The sequence below is a fragment of the Tarenaya hassleriana genome, unplaced genomic scaffold (assembly GCF_000463585.1).
Source record: "Tarenaya hassleriana unplaced genomic scaffold, ASM46358v1 Cleome42, whole genome shotgun sequence".
NCBI lineage: Eukaryota > Viridiplantae > Streptophyta > Magnoliopsida > Brassicales > Cleomaceae > Tarenaya > Tarenaya hassleriana.
The window spans coordinates 823,737-844,212 of record NW_010966986.1 but is presented as its reverse complement, the minus strand read 5'-3'; the positions used below and the strand labels follow the sequence as shown (position 1 = coordinate 844,212).

At 39.0% G+C, this 20,476-nt stretch overlaps 6 protein-coding genes and 1 pseudogene across 8 annotated transcripts in view; 3 read left to right on the top strand and 4 right to left on the bottom strand.

The window, feature by feature from the left end:
* Nucleotides 1-721, bottom strand: part of LOC104825116 — a 1,291-nt gene extending 570 nt beyond the window's left edge. The window contains exons 1-2 of the mRNA XM_010557392.1: nucleotides 639-721; nucleotides 82-157 (exon numbers count right to left, since the gene is read on the bottom strand). Coding sequence (XP_010555694.1) covers nucleotides 82-157; nucleotides 639-689 — 127 coding nt within the window. The 5' untranslated portion in view covers nucleotides 690-721. The remainder of the gene's footprint in view (nucleotides 1-81; nucleotides 158-638) is intronic.
* A 2,452-nt stretch (nucleotides 722-3,173) lies between these two features.
* Nucleotides 3,174-6,305, top strand: LOC104825114 (protein REVEILLE 6-like). Of its 2 annotated transcripts, none has more exons than XM_010557383.1 (8): nucleotides 3,174-3,540; nucleotides 4,179-4,236; nucleotides 4,638-4,761; nucleotides 4,842-5,012; nucleotides 5,131-5,235; nucleotides 5,323-5,432; nucleotides 5,541-5,600; nucleotides 5,709-6,305. In XM_010557383.1, exons 1-8 carry the CDS (start codon nucleotides 3,263-3,265, stop codon nucleotides 5,808-5,810), a joined length of 1,008 nt encoding a protein of 335 aa, XP_010555685.1. In that variant the 5' UTR covers nucleotides 3,174-3,262; the 3' UTR covers nucleotides 5,811-6,305. The 2 variants fall into 2 exon arrangements, with proteins under 2 accessions (XP_010555685.1, XP_010555684.1); XM_010557382.2 differs by having other exon boundaries at nucleotides 3,175-3,540; nucleotides 5,128-5,235.
* A 368-nt stretch (nucleotides 6,306-6,673) lies between these two features.
* On the top strand, nucleotides 6,674-8,307 carry LOC104825112 (40S ribosomal protein S10-1). Its single transcript, XM_010557380.2, has 5 exons — nucleotides 6,674-6,782; nucleotides 6,902-6,950; nucleotides 7,394-7,673; nucleotides 7,775-7,904; nucleotides 8,009-8,307. Exons 1-5 carry the CDS (start codon nucleotides 6,780-6,782, stop codon nucleotides 8,090-8,092), a joined length of 546 nt encoding a protein of 181 aa, XP_010555682.1. The 5' UTR covers nucleotides 6,674-6,779; the 3' UTR covers nucleotides 8,093-8,307.
* A 76-nt stretch (nucleotides 8,308-8,383) lies between these two features.
* On the bottom strand, nucleotides 8,384-11,290 carry LOC104825109 (annotated as a pseudogene).
* A 313-nt stretch (nucleotides 11,291-11,603) lies between these two features.
* On the top strand, nucleotides 11,604-15,444 carry LOC104825110 (glutaminyl-peptide cyclotransferase). The gene is given in 11 exon segments (XM_010557378.1): nucleotides 11,604-11,957; nucleotides 12,044-12,100; nucleotides 12,242-12,277; nucleotides 12,652-12,716; nucleotides 13,397-13,460; nucleotides 13,874-13,991; nucleotides 14,152-14,249; nucleotides 14,595-14,665; nucleotides 14,752-14,779; nucleotides 14,961-15,015; nucleotides 15,104-15,444. Coding segments are annotated over 11 exon segments (960 nt in total). The 5' UTR covers nucleotides 11,604-11,684; the 3' UTR covers nucleotides 15,199-15,444.
* Nucleotides 15,445-15,931: 487 nt separating this feature from the next.
* LOC104825111 (deSI-like protein At4g17486) lies at nucleotides 15,932-17,908 on the bottom strand. Its single transcript, XM_010557379.2, has 4 exons — nucleotides 17,502-17,908; nucleotides 16,672-16,933; nucleotides 16,506-16,573; nucleotides 15,932-16,422 (listed from the first exon to the last, which is right to left on the bottom strand). The coding sequence occupies exons 1-4, from the start codon at nucleotides 17,634-17,636 to the stop codon at nucleotides 16,141-16,143; spliced, it is 747 nt and encodes a 248-aa protein (XP_010555681.1). The 5' UTR covers nucleotides 17,637-17,908; the 3' UTR covers nucleotides 15,932-16,140.
* Nucleotides 17,909-19,672: 1,764 nt separating this feature from the next.
* Nucleotides 19,673-20,476, bottom strand: part of LOC104825108 (scarecrow-like protein 8) — a 2,457-nt gene continuing 1,653 nt past the window's right edge. Inside the window, exon 2 of one of the 2 annotated variants that reach the window (XM_010557377.1) lies at nucleotides 19,673-20,398. In XM_010557377.1, the coding sequence (XP_010555679.1) occupies nucleotides 19,801-20,398 (598 nt within the window). In that variant the 3' untranslated portion in view covers nucleotides 19,673-19,800. Of the gene's footprint in view, nucleotides 20,459-20,476 lie in introns of both variants that reach the window. The other variant, XM_010557375.1, reaches the window with a different exon arrangement.

Sequence of the window (20,476 nt, the reverse complement as noted above, 5' to 3'; positions counted from 1 at the left end):
AATCATAAACATCGGTTAATAGTTGAATTATGCTAAAAACAGATTATACAAATTATTATTATTATTATTATTTAAAAATACCCGGAAAACCGGAGGTGGTCACAAGTACTTTCTTTCGAACCCTTTCGTCACGAATGCTTAATATCAATACGGCTTTCTGTAAATAACCACAAATCAAAATCAATGGTAAATAATACTCGAACTTTAGGGTTTTATATATAAATTTTGCAAATCAAAGAATAAAACTGAACTTAATCAATCTTTTTTTTTTATCAAATAACCAAATTCCTTACATGGAAAACGAATTATAAAAAATGAATAACTATTATTAATCCTAACCAATCAGAAATATCTAAAATAAAGTAAGAAATATACAAATCAAACCAAACCAAACCATCCACTCTATTTCATGAAAATTTTATTTTTTTTACCAATCGAATAAAAAATAACAAGGAGATAATCCAATTTGAATAGTTCAATTGGTGAAATGAGAATGCAAAGCGTCGAGCTCCAAGTTAGAGAAGAGAGTATAATTTCAATCACATAACTTGTTTTCGTTTTCAAAATTAATCTAAATTTCGGTTCAAGACATACGATTTATAAAAAAAAAAAACATAACAAGGAGAGAGAGAACAAACCTGCATGTTCGATCGGTAGAGAGAGAGAGATGAGAATGTGGTTAGGGTCATCGATATCGGACCTTTCAATTAATTGGTCATATATACGAAGTGGGTTGAAATAAAATAAGAAAAAAGATGTAAATACTTTTAGGGAAGTCGTTATTTATTGTTATAACACAAATTGGACCGACCCACATGAACTCTTCACTTCCAAAACAACACGGCTTCCACGTAGACTTTAAACAAACCGTGCCCCGTTATTCTTCGTTTAAATTAATTACTCTTTTAACATTCATTTTCACACCCTTGGGGGCGAATTAAAATAGAATAATGTATGTTTTAATAGATTCTATTATCAAAATTAACCTATGAGGGTGTTTTTAGGTATACAACTCAAGTTCATGTGTTAGATTACGAATCGATTACTCATAAAATAAAATAAAAAGATTTAAAATTTGATCTGATATAGTTTTTTTAAAATATATTAAACGAATAACCAAAACATTCTAAGAGCCAAGTAAACGAGTCAACGACGGAAACTGCCAAAGTCTTGGTTCAACTTGTGGGCCCTCTTCTTTGTGGAAGAACTAGAAGGTGTTGACGAAGCTCACCTCAAAGACTCCGAGCCCGATGTATGACCGGGTCGGGTCCAGGCCCAACCCAATGACACAAACATATAAGCCCATTGGGCTTCATCCATAAACCGAATTCAAATCAATCTGAAAACAATTAGTAGTATTATTTCTCTGTTTCCATAATGTCCCATGGATATCTGAAACGGTCCATCATCTTGATTATATGAAAAAAATATGTTCATGCAGTTTCTATTGATTATTATCATGTTGGAACTCGGTTTTCAATAAAAAATATATTTATGTTTCTAAAATAATTTTTTTAATCATTTTTTTTTTGTAACGTAAAAATTGTATGTTCTAAAATTGCGTTTAGAAACGAATGGAACCAATTATACTTTGTACATTAATATCATATGATCGTACCACGTGGGCTTGTGTGTCCGTGTCACGTTATATATGGTCCAGGAGAGTTTTGGTACACCTCCGCATGTGACATTAGCTATCAATTAAAATTCGAAAATCTTTTGGACAGATTGTTATAATTACTCCTCTGTTTTGAGATTACTTATATATTGAATCGGATTTAGTAATCTTATAATTTGGATATAATTATAAAAACATATTCATATATTACTTAAGATTATGAATGTACCTTTAATCTTTTTTTACTGAATTTTAATTCGAACTATATCACGAATATCCCGACTTCAGCTTATTTGAAATTTTACATAGACAACATTAAATTTCAAATTTTTGATATTAAAAAAAGGTTAAATATGAAACTAATTAAATACTCTAAAAAAAAAATTTAAGATCAAATCGGTGTCCCATTCAATCCGGTGTCCAGTACCACTTTTTGGCACGTTGATGTTCAACTTGTGTGCGCATCCACAACAGGACAGCAAGGTCACATGAGATGGCAAGCAGGTCAGAGGTCCTTCACTAAAATGGCATGCAGTTGGAAATCAATTCAAAAAAAAAGGTAAGAGAAAAAAGAATATCTCAGAACAAAAAAGGAGAAGCAAAGTGGGCCACGCATAAATATCTCGATGCTTTTATTTCTCATCACAGAATCGTGTGGTTACTGTTCATCACCCAACGAGCCCGTAGGACCGTCCATCTTGTTGAAGTGTCCCGGATTTCCGCCACGTGTCCTCTTTGGCATCATTTGATTCGCCAACAACGTTGTAGCTGTAGATGTGTTAAATAAATCTATCGTATACAATATGAAATATATATATATATATAATACTGAGATATACGATAAGGTCATTCATTTCTTTTCTACCATGAAATTCACAATTTACTGAAAAACATATAAATAATACCTTTGATCATTTTGTTTTTAAAAACACTCCTGAGTATTAATAAATAAACCAACAAATACTAATTTAATTTAATTATACACTTGGGTTGGTTGATTTACAGTAACCTTGTTGATCTTCGACCAATTTAATTATTGTTTCTTTTTTCGTTTGTGTTTTTTCCATCTATATTAAAAAAGTATATGTAAATAAAATGAAGAAATTAACTTCAATATTTTTGTTTCTTAGAGAATTCAATAGATTCCTTTTATGCTTTAATCATTTTTTTAATATTTTATAAATTTATAGGAGTTTTCTAATAGACAATGCTCCATATATTTTTTTACTGTTGAATTGAGCTTTAAATTGTATAGAGATTGCAGCATTTGCTTTATAGAGGCTGTTTTTGCGTTTTTTTTATAAATAAATTTTATAGAACCTTTATTTTTTTGTCTTACATTTCATCGGTTTAATTATTAAATATAAAATTGGACTGACTATTAGGCTTTTTGGTCTACATGTTAGCAAAAAAAAATCGATTTTTTTTAATTTTTCCTAAAATGTAAAAATACGTGTCACAATGCCATTAGCTATCAGCTAAGACTAAGCAAAGCCTATATAGTATATACACATAGATTATATGTATGTATAGATATATACATATATCTAATCTCTGCTGCGAAGCTCCATTTCAATGTCTGTTCTCAGAGGCTCATAACGAACCCACCAAAGCCGAAGATCCCAAATTTCTTCTGCAGCTTTCATGGTTTCTAGAAACCCGAACCCTGGAGACGGCTTCTACTTGGATCCCACCGGTATGACTTTGCCCGGCCTTGCCCCCTTCTCCGGCGGAACTGTCGACGCAACCCCCTCCTCCTCCGCCGTGGTCGCGGCAGCTTCGACGGCGACGGCGACGGCGACGGCGACGGAATCATCGTGGGAGGATCCAAGCAAGAAGGTTAGGAAGCCCTACACCATCACCAAGTCCCGAGAGAGCTGGACCGAGCCGGAGCACGACAAATTCCTCGAAGCTCTTCAGTTGTGAGTCAAACTGTTCTCCACCATTTTTTGTTAATGTCTGCAAGCTTTCGATTTTAGTTTCCTTAGAGCTTCGATCGAGCAGTTTGCTTGTAATTTTGCTGGATTAGGGTTTTTTTAGATGAGTAAGAACAATCCTGTGTTCGGTGAGATTACGAGTCAGAGCGATTCGGAATTCGATACGATGAAGATGGAATTGAAATTCGGTGGATGGTATTGAAGTTTCGATTAGGGTTTGTGATTTCCTGTGATTTGAATTTCGTTCCGCTCTCATTTTTGTTGTCCACCTGAATAATGTAATGAGAAAGTTAGTGCTCTCGTGGATTTGGTCCGAGAAAGTAAGGAGTGGAAATAATTCATAGGAATTGAAGGTGCCATGAAAGACTTGTTGAGATTCTTTTATCTCTAGATAAGATTCTATGTTGCAAACATGAGTTGGGAACTTTAAACCTCTGAGGATGTGTGAAGGAATTTCTAGTTGAGACTGTTTATGGTTCGTTTTCAACCAAGATTGATGTTGTTTCTTGCTTAATGCCGTGTGCACTGTTTTGATTTCGCTAAGACGAGGATTATATGCATCATATCTCTAATTCTTTGACATTTGGTTTGGTAATGTTCACACTTCTGCTCTATCCTTTTAGGTTTGACAGAGACTGGAAGAAGATTGAAGCTTTTATTGGGTCAAAGACAGTGATACAGGTGCATTGAAACACAAACTATTTTAGGATTGCTAGATATCTCATGTTTAGTGCTTATCACCTTTGAGTTTTAGGACTGTCTATGAGGTCACACCTTTTTGTCTGTCGGGGCTGTTTGTTCCTTCTGTTTTCTTTCCTTTGGGCCCTCAATGTTTCTGTAGATTAGGGTTGTCTCCCCTCCTTTGATATCTGTACGAATGTATCTATTTAAATCCTTTATCTGAAACTGTGTTGATTCATTAGAAGTGAGGGCGGTTCTTGTTTTCGTGACAGATTACCCAAAAAACTTGATCGAATATAATATTCAACCACATTAGAGGGTGGCATTTTGGTAGAGGAACAAAAAAAATGTGGAATTCCAATTCCAAAGTTGTTTTTCACATATTTTTTAAAATTTTGCAGATAAGAAGCCATGCACAGAAGTACTTTCTAAAAGTACAAAAGAGTGGAACTGGTGAACATCTCCCTCCCCCTCGACCTAAGAGGAAAGCTGCTCATCCATATCCACAGAAGGCTCCCAAAAACGGTGTGGATCAACTCCTGCAAATCATGTTATGGCATTGTAGACTTGTGGATATTATATTGATATTTGATTGGCATGTGCAGCACAACCTCAGGCTTCAGGGTCCTTCAAATCATCATCTGCACCAAGTGAACCGGGTTACGTGTTTAGTCATGAGTCTTCTTCAATGATGATGAATTCAGGGAACTTTGCTGGTGCACCTCCATGGACAAATAACGTGCAAACCATTAGCTTTTCACCTCTCCAGCAGAAAGGTGCTCTTCTCCTTAATATGCATGAGGCCGTTACTATTTATATCATTCAGTGGACAAGGTTTCTTTGAATCTTACCAAATGAAGTACATTTTCTTCTGTGTTTTGGTGGATACAGCAGGGGCAGTACAGACTAACAACTGTTCTAGCAGCTCCGAAAATACTCCTAGAACAAGACCCAACAGGAACACGAGTGAACCGGGCAACCATGGCCATTCATTAAGAGGTGGGCATTGTTGATATTCTCCTCTTTCATCTCATCTTTACTATTTTTACCATTTTTTACCTGACAGTGTCCTTTTTCATTTATCAGTTTTACCAGACTTTGCCCAAGTTTACAGCTTCATCGGCAGTGTTTTCGACCCATATGCTACCGACCATCTGCAGAAGCTGAAAAAGATGGACCCCATAGATGTGGAAACGGTATGATACCCGTGCCATTCATTTTACTCCATTGGTAAACTCACTGTACCCTCTGAATATGTAGCCATGATAATGTTGTTTGTTTGTTTGTTTTGCATCGCAATGCAGGTGATGCTGCTAATGAGGAATCTATCAATTAATCTCGCTAGCCCCGATTTTGAGGATCATGTAAGTATCTTCTCTTGCAGCTAATCACAATTAGTTTGTTGGTTCTGTGCAGTTGTCGATGTATCTAACGAAATACGATTCTTTTATTTTCTCTGTGATGGATGTCAGAGACAGCTGCTTTCGTGCTATGACATTGGCTCGGAGACAACTGATCCTGGGGGTGGAACAAGTAAAACCCTGAATAAAGAAAAACCCGAGATCTCAACTTGATTTTGCTTCTTGTTCGTCGTTTTTCCCTCCTTCTCACCCATCTGGAGTCTCGGTAGACACACACACGCCAGGTGACGGAAGGAACTTTTAAGAGTGGCAAATATGATATTTATTACATCCCCGGGAGTGCTGTTTTCCGCAGCTCTGGTGTTTTTTTGGTGTACATAGGAAGACAGTCCGGCGACATGGGCGGTCGAGGATATGTATATACATATATATATAAACTTATATTATGTATTTGGTGTTGGAATATATTATGTACAGTGTTTTCAGCTAATACCCAGAAAAAAAAGGACAAAATTTCTGAAGGTTATTGTCTGAACATGTACAGTCTGAGCTTATATGTTTTATGTAGTGAGTGACTTATTGGGACGCCAGAGGATTAAGATGAAGAGCACAGTATCCCGTTTCTCCCTAGCTGACACTGATACTGTGAATGTATGTAAGTAAGCACTGTGATTGTTATTGTTATTGAAATGGGAGTATATTGCAGTAGTTTTTTTTTTTTTTACATTAGTAAAAAAATTAGGGGCGTCAATTTTTTCGGGTTTGGTTTCAGAGGCCTACGAAAATCCGGGTAAACCCGAACTCGAAACCGAAACTCAGTCTGAGTACGGATTCGGATCGGTCGGCCCCTACTCATAATCAATAATCATAGCGATTCTTCTTTGAACACTTGTTTCTGGATTCTCTAATGCTTCTTAAGTTTCGAGTTTCTATCACGGCTTTTTCCCCATATATTCAGAATATTTGAAATATCTTTAAAATATTTCCGTAAATGGGATTAATCTATTCGAAAAGTCCATTGAGATTCCGGTAAGGCCCAATATGAAGGCCTATTAAAGCCCAATCTCATATATATAATAATCTTCTGCTCTGTTTCTTCGGAAACCCTAGTTTGCTCTCAACTCGTTGTCTGCGTCTCTGCTGCAGCTTCCGCTTAGAGGAAGAGCTTTCTCACCGGCAACGATGGTACTTTGTCTGCGATACTCTGCTTTGTTTGTTTACAATGTTTTTCTGGGTTTCTGTTCGGCGAGGTTGGTGTCTCTTTCTGGAGGTTGAATGATGTTTTTTGTCGGTTGTTTGGTCAGATTATCCCCGAGAACAACCGCAAAGAGATCTGCAAATACCTTTTCAAAGGTTCGTGCTTTTCGTATTTTTATGTTTTGTTGGGTATTTGGATTTTGATTGTTTCGGCTTCTGCGTATGCATTGATGTTGTGGAAAGCTAAACTGAATATCTGGGTTTTTCTTGAGGCGATATGAAATTGTGCTGATGTTATCGAGTTAGGCTATCGGATTAGGACTGAGTTGGAACCCATGGGGCTAAAAGATTATGAGGAAAGGAAATTTAGAAATTTTGAACGATGGGTGTAGGCTTGAGAGACATTCTGGTTTATGTCGAGTTTTCGGAGTTCTAGTACGATGATCAGGTAGGCAGTTACTCAGATTGGTGATCTGGGTTTCTGCTTTTGTCGGGGCAAGGATTTTAGTCATCCTTTTGGATTTATGGTATCGATCTTGTGTTCTGAATTCAATGGAATATGGATTCATGTTAATGGATGCGATCCTTTGATTTTGCAGAGGGAGTTTGCTATGCGAAGAAAGATTTCAACCTTGCTAAGCATCCGTTGATCGATGTCCCCAATCTGCAAGTGATCAAACTTATGCAGAGCTTCAAATCCAAGGAATACGTTCGGGAGACATTCGCATGGATGCATTACTATTGGTACTTGACCAACGAAGGGATTGAGTTCTTGAGAACTTATCTTAATCTTCCATCGGATGTTGTTCCCGCCACATTGAAGAAGTCTGCTAAACCTGCTGGCCGTCCCTTTGGTGGCCCACCTGGTGACCGCCCGAGGTAGTTTATACATCTTTCTTTGTGTTCTGCTTGCTTGATTTCTAAACCCTAAATCTGTGCTTCAATGACATGTTTTGTTTTGCGTTTTCTGTGTGCTGTAGGGGACCACCACGGTTTGAAGGAGACCGTCCTAGATTTGGTGACCGTGATGGATACCGTGGAGGGCCTCGTGGCGGTGATTTTGGAGGAGAAAAGGGAGGTGCCCCTGCAGATTTCCAACCGTCTTTCCGGGTAATCTCTCGTTTGAACAGCCCTTGTTGATTTTTCACGCACACTAGTTCCCCTGAAGATTACCAGTTGGCTAATATAAGAAACCGTGGGGTCGGACTGTGTAGGGTACCGGTGGAAGCAGGCCTGGCTTTGGCCGTGGTGCTGGTGGTTACAGCGCCGGAGCTCCGTCTGGTTCAGGTTTCCCTTGAAGAAGAAGGAGAGAGCATTTTGGTGTTTCATGTCAAGACTGTCTTTATCTCACAGTTAGTTCCAGTTTTGGTTTTTGTACCTTTCTCCCTCATTGCTATCTATCACAAAGACGGTATTATGTCTTCTTCGCCAAGTCACTTTGAAATGGATTGCTTTCGCATTTACCATGTTTTTGTTTAGGTTAAAATTAATGTCTTCAATGGACTTATCATATTATTAGGGTGCATTTACCACTCTTTTATTTCGATTTTTACATTAAATTAAATTTTTATTGGTTTGGTTCCATTTTTATTAATTTAGAATCGGAAATCGGTACTTTCTCTCGACATTCACATCTTCGATTTCACAGTTTGAGCCTCCAACTAACGCGACGAGACAAAAACAGACAGACGCTTTAACACAACACTTAAAACAGCAGCAAATCTCTTATCTCTATCTATGAGTTGATCGCAACAGTTACTCAGACGACCTCTTCCATCTTACTCTCCCCATCCCCATCCTCCTCCAAGGCAGGCATTTCAGTAGCTTCATCCCCTCCGTTTTCATCTTCCTCTATACTCAGCCCGAGTTTCAGCATCCTATGGATCCTCGCTGCAAACGTGTTCGGGTCGTCGAGGTTGAATGCGCTGTCTCGAACAGCAGCATGACCAAATCCTTCACGGCCTTATCGTGCTTGTCGGCCTCCGCCCTCTTCCTCAGCTCTTCCATTATTCCGTTCTCCGGGTTTATCTCCATCGTCTTCTTGCTCGACATGTAAGAGCTCATGCTGCTGTCAGCGCCTGAGCTTTCATGATTCTCTCCATGTTCGCCGTCCATCCGTATTCCCCTATCACCAGACAGCAAGGTGATTCCGCTATCCTGTCCACTATCCTGTCCGATACGACAACCTTTTCGACCTTGTCCCCGAGTATTTCCTTCATCGTCTTGTATAGATTCTCGAATGATTTCTTCTTCTCTTCCTTCTTTTTCTTTTCTTGTTCATCCTCATCGTCGAGTTTCAGTCCTTCTTTTGTGGCCGAGACGAGTTTCTTACCATCATATTCCTTTAACTGTCCCACCGCATGTTCATCAATGGCATCCACCATGAAGAGGACTTCGTATCCTTTCTTCTTGAGCTTCTCCAAGAATGGCGAGTTTTCCACTGCCTTCTTGCTTTCGCCCGTGATGTAGTAGATATCTTTTTGGCGTTCCTTCATTCTCGTGATGTAATCTTTCAGGCTTGTCATTTCATCGCCGCTCTTTGTGGAGTGGTATCGGAGAAGTTCAGCTAGCTTTGCCCTGTTCTGGCTGTCTTCGTGGATACCCAGTTTCAGATTCTTGGAGAAAGCGTCGTAGAATTTGTTGTAATCCTCTTTGTTTTCGGCTATCTCGTTGAACATCTCTATGCATTTCTTCACAAGGTTCTTCCTAATCACCTTGAGGATCTTGTTCTGTCGCAGCATCTCACGAGAGATGTGCTGCACGAGAGATGTTGAGCGGCATCTCATCGGAGTCGACCTTCACAAAGCTGAGGTATTCAGGAATCAGTTCCTCGCAGTTGTCCATAATGAACACCCTCGTGACGTATAACTTGATGTTGTTCAACTTCTTCCTCGTGTCAAAAAGATCAAAGGGTGCCCTCTTAGGGACGAACAGAATGGCCTTGAACTCGAGCTGACCCACCACGAAGAAATGCTTGACGGCGAGGTGATCTTCCCAGTCGTTGGTCAAGCTCTTGTAGAAGGACGCATACTCCTCCTTTGTGATCTCTTCTGGTTTCCTCAACCAGATCGGCTTCTGCTTGTTGATGAGTTGCCATTCATGAGAGACTTCCTCGATCTTCTTCTTCTTGTTACTCTCTTTCTCCTCTTCGATTTCCTCGACGTCGCCTTCATTCTCCTTCTTCGGTTCATCATCCTCATCGTCACTGATCTCCTTCTTGGTGGTTTTCTCAGTCCATAGGTAGATGGGATTACTGATGAACTCAGAATGCTTCTTCACTAGGTCCTTGATCCTCCTCTCCTCCAAGTATTCAAGCTGCCAAAATCATGAACACATCAAATTCCTCGACAGATAACATCCCAATTCCTACACATCCAATCTGGTTTATATGTTGTACCTGGTCCTCCTTTAGGAAGAGTGTGATCTTAGTCCCTCTGCCGAGTGGTTCGCCGTTAACATCCCTCGTAACAGTGAAAGAACCACCAGCCTGAGACTCCCAGACATACTACTCGTCATCGTTGTGCTTCGTGGTAACGACAACCTTTTCCACGACAAGGTAAGCGGAGTAGAAACCAACACCGAATTGACCAATCATACTGACATCAGCCCCAGCCTGGAGCGCCTCCATGAACTCCTTGGTTACAGACCTCGCAATAGTTCACAAGTTGTTCACCAAATTTGAGGTTGTACACGACAGACTACTTTAGTTCTTTTATCTTTTGTTCTTTTTTTCTAATTTAATTTCCGTATTTTATTTTTCTACACCAAGAAAATGACACAAACTACCAAATAAGGTTAAGATCGAATAAGCTGCATCACATGGACAAGGTCTTGTTCTTCTTGTCAGGCACAAGCCTGATGAAAAGCTCGGGTTGAGCATCAAGCTTGCTCTTGTCGGTTAAGCTCTCAAATCGAATCTTGTCAAGAGCCTATAGAGGGCCACACGCTTGTTAAAATCCGAAGATTTCCAAGATGGTACGAATCTGACCAAATTCTGATCACGAACTACTCGAACAATATAGTCTGGTCCTAATATCCGATTAGGCTAACACAGATGTCTACACCCACATTTACTTGAGGCACAAGTCATAAACTTAATGACAAGAAGCGTTTGCCAAGCAAAAAAAATCAGATTCAAGGATGCAAATCTTCAAACCAAAGTATAACACCACAAACGAAAATCAAAACCGAATGCGAAGATTGAGCACTCTGTTCTCCCAAGGACAATTTTTTCACGATACGAATACATAGGATTCTTGCTGCTAGGACAACTGAATACGCCAGTTCGGAAGAGTTACTGATGAGCTCACGGAGGAAGATCTCTTTGTTGCTGTAGAAAGTATTGATGATCAAGCTGAGAAGCTGGTTAATCTCCGCCTGGAACGCGAAGGTCTCTGCGTCAGCCATCTGCACTTCCGCCATTGACGATCCTCTTCAGAATGCACGAGAAACAACGAGAAATTGAGAGAAATTTCAGCGTATAAACGTTCAAGAGAATAATCTGAGGAAGAAGGAAGAGAGAAGGAAGAGCGAAGAAGGTGCATTTATAGAGAGGGAAAGACTGTTCTAGTCCCCTCCTTTGAAATGCGAGGGAACAAACAAAAGGTCCTGGACTATTCTATGAAACGTCATCGTTTTGTACGTACAAAAATAATATAATAAAAAGCTAATAGGACCCATCAATTTCTTCATTAGGCCCAATATTAATGGGCCTTAGGCCCATTATTTCCATTAGGCCTCGTGGTTTGAAAAGTCGCGCTTACGTGGCTAATCCGAGTCTCTGACTTTGACGATTTACGGTAACAGACATTCTCATTTGTGCCAATTTCACCAACCGCGTGGCCAAAGACGACGAGGCCACGGCGGCGACACGGCCGAGAAGGTGTGTTAATGCCGACAAGATCGCTTAAGAAGAGGCAAGCGAAGCGATCGATGATGGCTCAGTTTGCTGAATCTCCTGCTGCTCCTCCTCCTCGTCGGCGATTCGTCGACCGGAGGATCTCGATGATGGTTCCTCTTGTTCTCTTCTCCGGTGCCGTTTTCCTCTTCTCCATGCCATCGAAGAGCTTGGATGAGTATTCTGCTTTGATGGATCTCTCTCGCACTGCCCATGAAATTGAAGTAGTCGCGGAGTTTCCTCATGACCCTGACGCGTTCACTCAGGTCTAGTTCTCGCCGGATTCTCGGAGTTAATTGTCGTCCCATTTTTGAAAATTCCAACCGATCTAACTGTTGTTTTGTTCTTGCAGGGGCTTCTCTATGCGGGAGACGACACGCTATTTGAGTCAACTGGTATTTACGGGAAGGTGATTCGACTTCTGAAAACGGGATGAATTGTATCATTCTTCGAGAGAATTGCAATCATTTCTCTCCTGATAAGCTGTTTGCTTTTTCTTCCTTAAATTTTTGCTCGATTTTGACCAACCATATCTTTTCATTCTTCATAGTCGTCGGTGAGGAAAGTGGATCTACGAACAGGAAAGGTATGTACGGTTTGATCGCATGCTCTTGATGAAACCAGCAAACTAGCGATCTTGTTTATCTCTCAGTGTTGGATCTGATAGTTAATTGGCAGAGTTTTTGTTATGATAGTTAATTTGGGTGATTAAAGCATATGTATTGGCTTCTGGGTTAGTGGCATATTGAGTTTGGAGGTGAATTGTGAATTATGGTAGTGGTTGAATTAGATATGTGATGTCGCGTTGTTCAATGTGCCTAAGTTTGAAGGATGGTTTCCTTTGTGTGATTGGTTTTACAGAATTCATGGCGTACCAGCTTGATTGAAATAAATAGATTCCTAAGCATGTGTTAAACCTTATGCCCAAAAGAAACTTAGTTCTATTTTCGGTTTGTGTAGGTTGAAATTCTTCAAAAGATGGGTGATTCATACTTTGGGGAAGGTCTAACTCTATAGTCATTCCTGTCCATAGTAAACTTTTAAAGCGGCGTTTTTTTACGGTGCAGTAACGGGGAAGCTATGGCCGAAACTTTACGAAATCAAGCTAAAACCGGCACGAAAACGGCCAGAAAATTACATCGAGCGACACTGCTTGACATGAAACAGTCCCCCTCGTACTTTTGAAAATGTATGCAAATTGTGTTAAAATTAACGTAGAGCAGAGATCCTATGAACATAGCTAGTGAGGGTCAAGCCGTGGTCAGAGATAGAAGTTTCACATCATTACCCTTTTGCTCATCTTGACTTTATTACCATGGGGTAATGGTAATGGATGCTGGGGATGGATACTTTGTTATATGTTTTGGTTTGGTGTTAAGAAAAATATATTCCATCGAGGTTTTTTTTTTGTTGTCAGATTTCGGTTATGTTCGCAGTTTTCTTTTATCAGATTTGGTTTATTGAACAAAAAGAAAATTTTGTTTTTATTTGATTTTTTTGGATATTTTTATAATTTGTTTTGAGTTTTACTTAATTTGATTTTAAGGGAAAGATAGTAAATCTACAGAGAAATGCCCTGGGAGGGGGAATGCTTGTTGGATTGATCACGTACTTGTTAGAATCTATTTGTCTTTTGTGTAGTTGAGGTCTACTGAGAATCTGTTTAGCACTGATATGCTGACACGCTGGTTTCTTTTTGTTGTAGGCTCTTTCAAGTCGCTTGGTTGACGAAAACTGGTTTCATATACGACGTGCACAATTTAAGCAAAGTTTGTGCTCATCATACCCTTTTCGTACATAATCTTTTATTTGGGACTTGTGAGGATTTGTTTGTCAGCTGTTCATATGGCAAGGATAATCAATTTAATAGTAGTCATCGAAATTATTTGGCTGGTTGTATATAGCTTATTGTGATAGTTGAATCGAGTTCTTTGCACAGAGTTGAAGTTGCATTCTGTTTCATGCTATTTAGCGGGAAGACCTTCATATCTCAGACAGAAGATATAGATAGATACCGATCTGGTAGCTCAGCTGTATCAATCTTGACAGGACTGTAATTAAGTAATTTGTGCCCACAGTGTTCCGACTATATAATAAAATTTTTTTTTTGGTTGAAACTATATAATAAAATATTTGTTGTCATAGTGATTTTTAAAGAGTTTTACCTTTACCCTTGGAGCAGGTCAAGCCATTTACACATCAGATGGAAGATGGTTGGGGACTGGCTACTGATGGGGAGGTTCTGTTTGGGAGTGATGGTACTTCGACCCTATATCGGATTGACCCTAAAACATTGAAAGGTGAGTAGTCTAAACTACCTTTTAACATCTCTCTTTTTGTTCCTTACCCCATATACATTTCCAAAGGCGTTTTTGCTCCCCTGAGCAGTTTAAGGTAATCTTTCTATGTCCTAAGATTTACATTTAGCATTTTGCTGAGGTCATTCGTCTTTTTATGAAGTTACTGAAAAGCATACTGTCAAATATAATGGTCATGAGGTGCGTTACCTTAATGAGCTCGAGTATATTGACAGAGAAGTTTGGGCAAACGTCTGGCAGGTATTTCCCTACTGGTGCTGATACTTATATGCTTCTAGTTATTTTGATGAGGAAGTATTATAAAATGAATGATCCTTGAAACACATAATAATACACTGGCGGATTTTAGATACGATGGCCGTTACAGAACCTTGATGCATAAACTCCTGTTCTTTTACTGTTCGAGATATGTTTTACCGCTTTTGTTTTAGAATTTTGTGATGGAAACCACCGTCTGGCCAGTTTTTGCTTCACTGACTGTGTTATCTGCTTACTTTTCAAATACAGCATGGGGACAGAAGAAATGAGTTTATGGTCCCCAGGTTATAGCTAATGGCCTAATGTTGATGAGTTCTCTTCATGCAGACTGATTGCATTGCAAGAATTTCCCCTAAAGACGGATCAATTCTCGGATGGATACTGCTTCCCAACTTAAGGTTTTTGTCTCTCATACATGTCATTTTAGGATGGATCACATCGACCCTATAATGGCACTGACCTTTTTTTCTTGTACAATATACAGGCTTGGATTGTTGAAATCCGGATACAGGGTAAGTATTTTTACTTGTACATTTTCCAGTTTTTGCGGCAAATAGTTTTACATCACTTGTCGCTCGTCAAAGAGGGAAGAGTAGAACAATGTCTCTCGGTACTCCTTTCTCTCTTGTCGAGGAAACTTTCTACTCTCGTTTACTTAATATTTGTGGTCTGGGTTTTCCTTCATGCTTTTAGGGCATTGATGTCTTGAATGGCATAGCGTGGGACGTCGACAAGCAACGCCTCTTTGGTAAACTTCGTCGAAACACAGTTGAATCACTTTCATAGTCATTCCTGTCCATAGTAAACTTTTAAAGCGGCGTTTTTTTACGGTGCAGTAACGGGGAAGCTATGGCCGAAACTTTACGAAATCAAGCTAAAACCGGCACGAAAACGGCCAGAAAATTACATCGAGCGACACTGCTTGACATGAAACAGTCCCCCTCGTACTTTTGAAAATGTATGCAAATTGTGTTAAAATTAACGTAGAGCAGAGATCCTATGAACATAGCTAGTGAGGGTCAAGCCGTGGTCAGAGATAGAAGTTTCACATCATTACCCTTTTGCTCATCTTGACTTTATTACCATGGGGTAATGGTAATGGATGCTGGGGATGGATACTTTGTTATATGTTTTGGTTTGGTGTTAAGAAAAATATATTCCATCGAGGTTTTTTTTTTGTTGTCAGATTTCGGTTATGTTCGCAGTTTTCTTTTATCAGATTTGGTTTATTGAACAAAAAGAAAATTTTGTTTTTATTTGATTTTTTTGGATATTTTTATAATTTGTTTTGAGTTTTACTTAATTTGATTTTAAATAATAATATGATTGAGATGCGGGTGTGGTATTTGGTTTGGTTATTTGGTCGAATGATATCCAGAAACTGAATAAGGGGGGAAAAGCCCTGTCTACGATATTGCGATCAAATCGTTTGTATTCTGAACTGTTGAAAGTTGGTTTTGGAAATTTAACCTTTACATTGAATATTCATACAAAGAAATTTTATAAAACAAAGTCAAGTTTTAATGAAACAGATATAATGTTTTGAAAACTCAAAAAATTGAAGGAATTAACCATCCCGTTCAGCTGCGTATTCTCTCTACCTATGCAGCAATCCATTACTCAGAAGCAACAAAACGACAAGCCCTTTGGTTCAACATTGTGGGTTAAAAAAAACAAAATCACACATTCTGCCGGAAGAAATGTCTGAAACGGTACAAAGGGTAATATGAATACGAACGAATTCAGAGCTTAAAGTAACGTGTGAAATTTTCAACAAGTACATGTACACTTTCAGAAAACAAAACACCCATTAAGAAGATTTTGCTAAAACCGCGATGGCTCTGTACCCATTCCAATAGCAAAACAAAAAGCGTCAATGAAGAAGCAGAGCATCAGAACCATGGCTCTGTTTCTCCGGCCGCTGCTGCGAATGGAGGATCGGATCCTCGCCCTTGTTCTCGATATCCGTACTGGTCGAGGATTTGGCCCCGCTGATGAGCCCTTTGAGCCAAGATGATTGAAATCTAGAGTTCCCTCTGTTTGAATTGCTTGGAGATTGTTGTGGAGAGCCATTGGTTACGTTTGAAGTTACGCCCGCTAGGAACCGGTAAGCCACTTTACTAGCTGAAACTATCTCAGTTTTCGCTTGCCTTAACTGAAACAGATTTAAGGACCCGGGTTATTAGCATGTATATATATACACATACGGGCACCCCAAAGTGTGGAAAGATCACTCACCCGCATAGCGGTGTTTCCTGCCACTTCTAGCGCTGCATCACCGGCATGGGCAAACCGATTTACCCAACCTGTAAGAGTTAACCGAAACGAGAGAATCTGATCAATCATACGAGCATTGGAAGACGCATACATTCCCATGATGAAACCCCTCTGACAATGGGCTCACCTGGGAGCTTCTGCACACCGAGCCGCTCGCAGAATTCATCGCAAAAGTGATTGCAATTTTTGGACAACAGATCATAAGAGTGTCCTGGCCATTCCCTGCTGAGTTCACGTAAGATCTGGTTTACCATGAAGATTGAGCACTCTGTTCTCCCAAGGACAATTTTTTCACGATACGAATACATAGGATTCTTGCTGCTAGGACAACTGAATACGCCAGTTCCTTGTTCACAGAACCCGAAAGACCATTCTTCATCCCCATATACCTGCGAAAATTCATAGAGGGACACAGCCAGTTACTCTTCACTGCATATTGGTCCACTCTGATTCGAGTTCATATTCATGATACAAGAAAAAACATTGGAAACATCAACTAAAGGACCATAATTCTGCTGATTTACAAGCCGAATCGTTAAAATTCATCAGAAAAAAAGTGGACTTTACAATTACTTTTCTTCTTGCCATGGAAGTGATGAATCATGTTGGGAAGTAAACAGCAATTATTGATCGCAGTAAGTCTTCCCGAGTGCGCACGAGACTCGCACAAATTTCACCATCAGAAACTTCCATAGTTCGTAGAAAAAACGCTGGAACTGAAGTTCCAGATCTTACAGAAATCCACAAGCACATAAACCATAAATAACTACGAGCGACCAAAAATCATACAGATCGAACACCAGAAACCCTAAAAACTTCAGAAAACATATCCATTTCCTAGATAGAGAACCAGTTCGAGAACACATCAAAGCCGTCAGATTGTACATTTACACAAAAAAGTCAAGCAAGCAAACAAAACCAGCATAGATTCAGGAGAGAATCCGAGCGGAGGAGTACCTGAATGGCGCTGTGGAAGATGCCTCCAAGACCGATCCCGTCCTTAAAGATTCTGTTGATCTGAACAATGGTGTTGTTAGTCTTCTCCGATCCGCTGTTCGTCACATCGTATATATGCAGAACGACCTCCGCCATGATTCTCACCACCAGAAACCCTAACTCTAACCCTAATCTGAACTGGGAAGCCGAATCTGACAGCAAAAAGCTCAAAGATTCGTTCTAGCACTTGGCCGATGATGAAAAGCCAACGATTCGTACCAAATCCACCGTCTCCTCAACAATCCCACCACTCAATTTCTCCAAAAATTACTGTAGAATGCAACCCTCGTTTTTTTGTTTTCTGTCTGTAGAGGGAATTTGGGTTTTTATTATTTGATTGCGATTTCAGACACGGAGAGGGCCTCCTGGTGGTGAATGAGGGAGAATATATATGTATATACACATATAATCCCTTATCAAAATTTATACACATGGTGAGTAACGATTGGATAATTTGGATAACAAACTATTATTTAGTTTTATTTTTTCATATATATATATACACTGAATTATAAGTTTGAGTTATATTAAAAAAAAATATTTAAATGTGAATTGTACATGTATTATTTTATTATTTTTATATTTTATATTTTATATTTTATATTTGATTTAGATTTAACTTATTAATAGAAATATTCGACAATCCGGATGCGCAGAATTTTTTTTATGCGATGCTTCTATCGTAGGCGACATAGTTTGATATTTTGAGCAAAGTCACGGGAAAACGTGGGAGCATTGTCTGTCAAATAATTTATCTAACCTAGAGATGTCAATTAAGTCCAGAGCCCGAAATCCGGCCCGAACCTCTCCGAAAATAATAAGGATATAGACCTAAAAAATATAGACTCATTAAATTTCGGACTTTTGAGCCTCGGGCTAAATGGGCTGCGGCCCATTAATTTTTTTCTAACCCTTTTTTCTAAGCCAAAGTTTTACCTCTCTATGATTATCTTAACTTTTTTTTAACCATATTACATCATTTGATAATCATTTTTTGTATTATTTTTTTACTAAATCAAATCTAACACTTGCTATTTGATTAAATTTTTTTGTTTTATATTTTTTTCACTCTATATTGGTTTTGTTTCATATTATTATTAGTTTAGATTTTGTTTTTCGATGCACATAAACAAACACATATTCTATATTTATATATGTGTATCTTTTAACCAAATGACGAAACTTTATCTTGGATCCAATTAACACTTTTTAAAGTGACGAAAACTTTTAGTTTTTTAATCATATTACATCATATATATATATATATATATATATATATATCAATTTATATTTTTGAAAACGTATAAACTTTTAAATATATATATTTTTAAACCTTTATTTACATATGAATATATTGATTCTTTTTCTATATGTTTCAAATTAATTACATCATATAATTGTCTTTTTTATACTATGTTTGCTTTTTTTAATATTTTACATTATTATTATTATGTAGAAAAAAAATATTTTTATTTGATAAAAAACCCCGAAGCCCGGCCCGAACCCGTCCGAAACCCTATAGGGCCGGGCTCCGGACCATCGATCCTAGACCCAAAAAATAAATGGTCGGGCCGACCCGACCCGAAAAATTCTAGACCCGAATTGAACCCGGCCCGACCCGCCTATTTTACACCCCCTAATCTGCTTTCTTCTCGCAAAAATAAAAAATACATTTTATAAAAAAAATAAAAAATACAAATATATATATATATATATACACATATATACGGGCCTGTTAAAAGCCTATTATAACTGGTTAGGAACTTCCCATTTTTGGTCCACCAAAAATCAAAAAGCCCAATAAAATATCCAACTAACGATAATTTTAAAACGCATAAAAATATTAGATTTTTAATAAATGTTTTTGGGTATAATAGAAAGTTATTAAAATAATTTTCAACCCTTTTCCTCAAAACTATAACCAGAATCAATCAGAGTGGTAATTAGTCGATCTTATAATTAAAAGCATAGATAAAAAATTACATAAGTATCATATGGAAGTTGTGATGGTCACATCAGCAAATATTCCAATACCTAATTTCAATATCCTCTTATTGCAAAAACTTTGTGGATATCACTGAGATATTACAGAATTTATAAAAGCCAAGCAACCCTGTTTTTATATAAAAAAAAATATAAATTTCTTTTAATCTTTGTTAACAAATTAATAGGCTTAGCAACTGAAATTACAATAATAAAAATCTCAAAATTAATACTAAGATAACAATAATATAATAGAAAAGGTAAAGAGTGTGTGAAGTTAACGCCAAGTAGATGCGACAGCGAGGGTCCGACCCATCCAAGCAAAACTCACCCCTCCGTTATCTTCCTTAACGGTGAAGCCCGGATGGACTCGGTTTCCGTTACTGAGTCGACTCCGCAACGACTCTGCTATCGTCTGACTCAGTGGCATCAACTCGAACCCGGCCATACCCATCCGAAGCCTCCATTTTCCGAACACCTCACACCGCTCGATCCGGTTAACGCCCTCGCTAGCCACCGCGTTAACTAGCTTACGACTCAGCCCTGCCTCTACCATCACTCGGTCCGAGTTAGAGCTCGGAACGGTTGACTCGACAGACTCGAGTAAAGCCCCGTAGTAACCGCCCGCTTTGCTCACGCGCGCCAAAAACGGCGCCGTGTTGGCGTTCAACTCTTGCTCCACGAGCGTGACCACGCGCGGCGCGAGTGCCTTCACGCGCCGGAGGAGCTCGTCCCTCGGGTTCTCTGTACACACGCTCTCGTCGGGGACTCGGCAGAGCTTGAAGGCCAAGTTCACGGCGAGTGGCTCGTCCGGGTCGCACCCGAGTGACTCGCGACTCAGATTGCCGAGTCTCACACTCGACACCACGTTGAACCTCAGGGTGATACCGAGTCGTTCACCGAGTTGTCTCAGAAAATCTCCGACGGAATTCAGCCTCTCTTCCCCGCCCCTT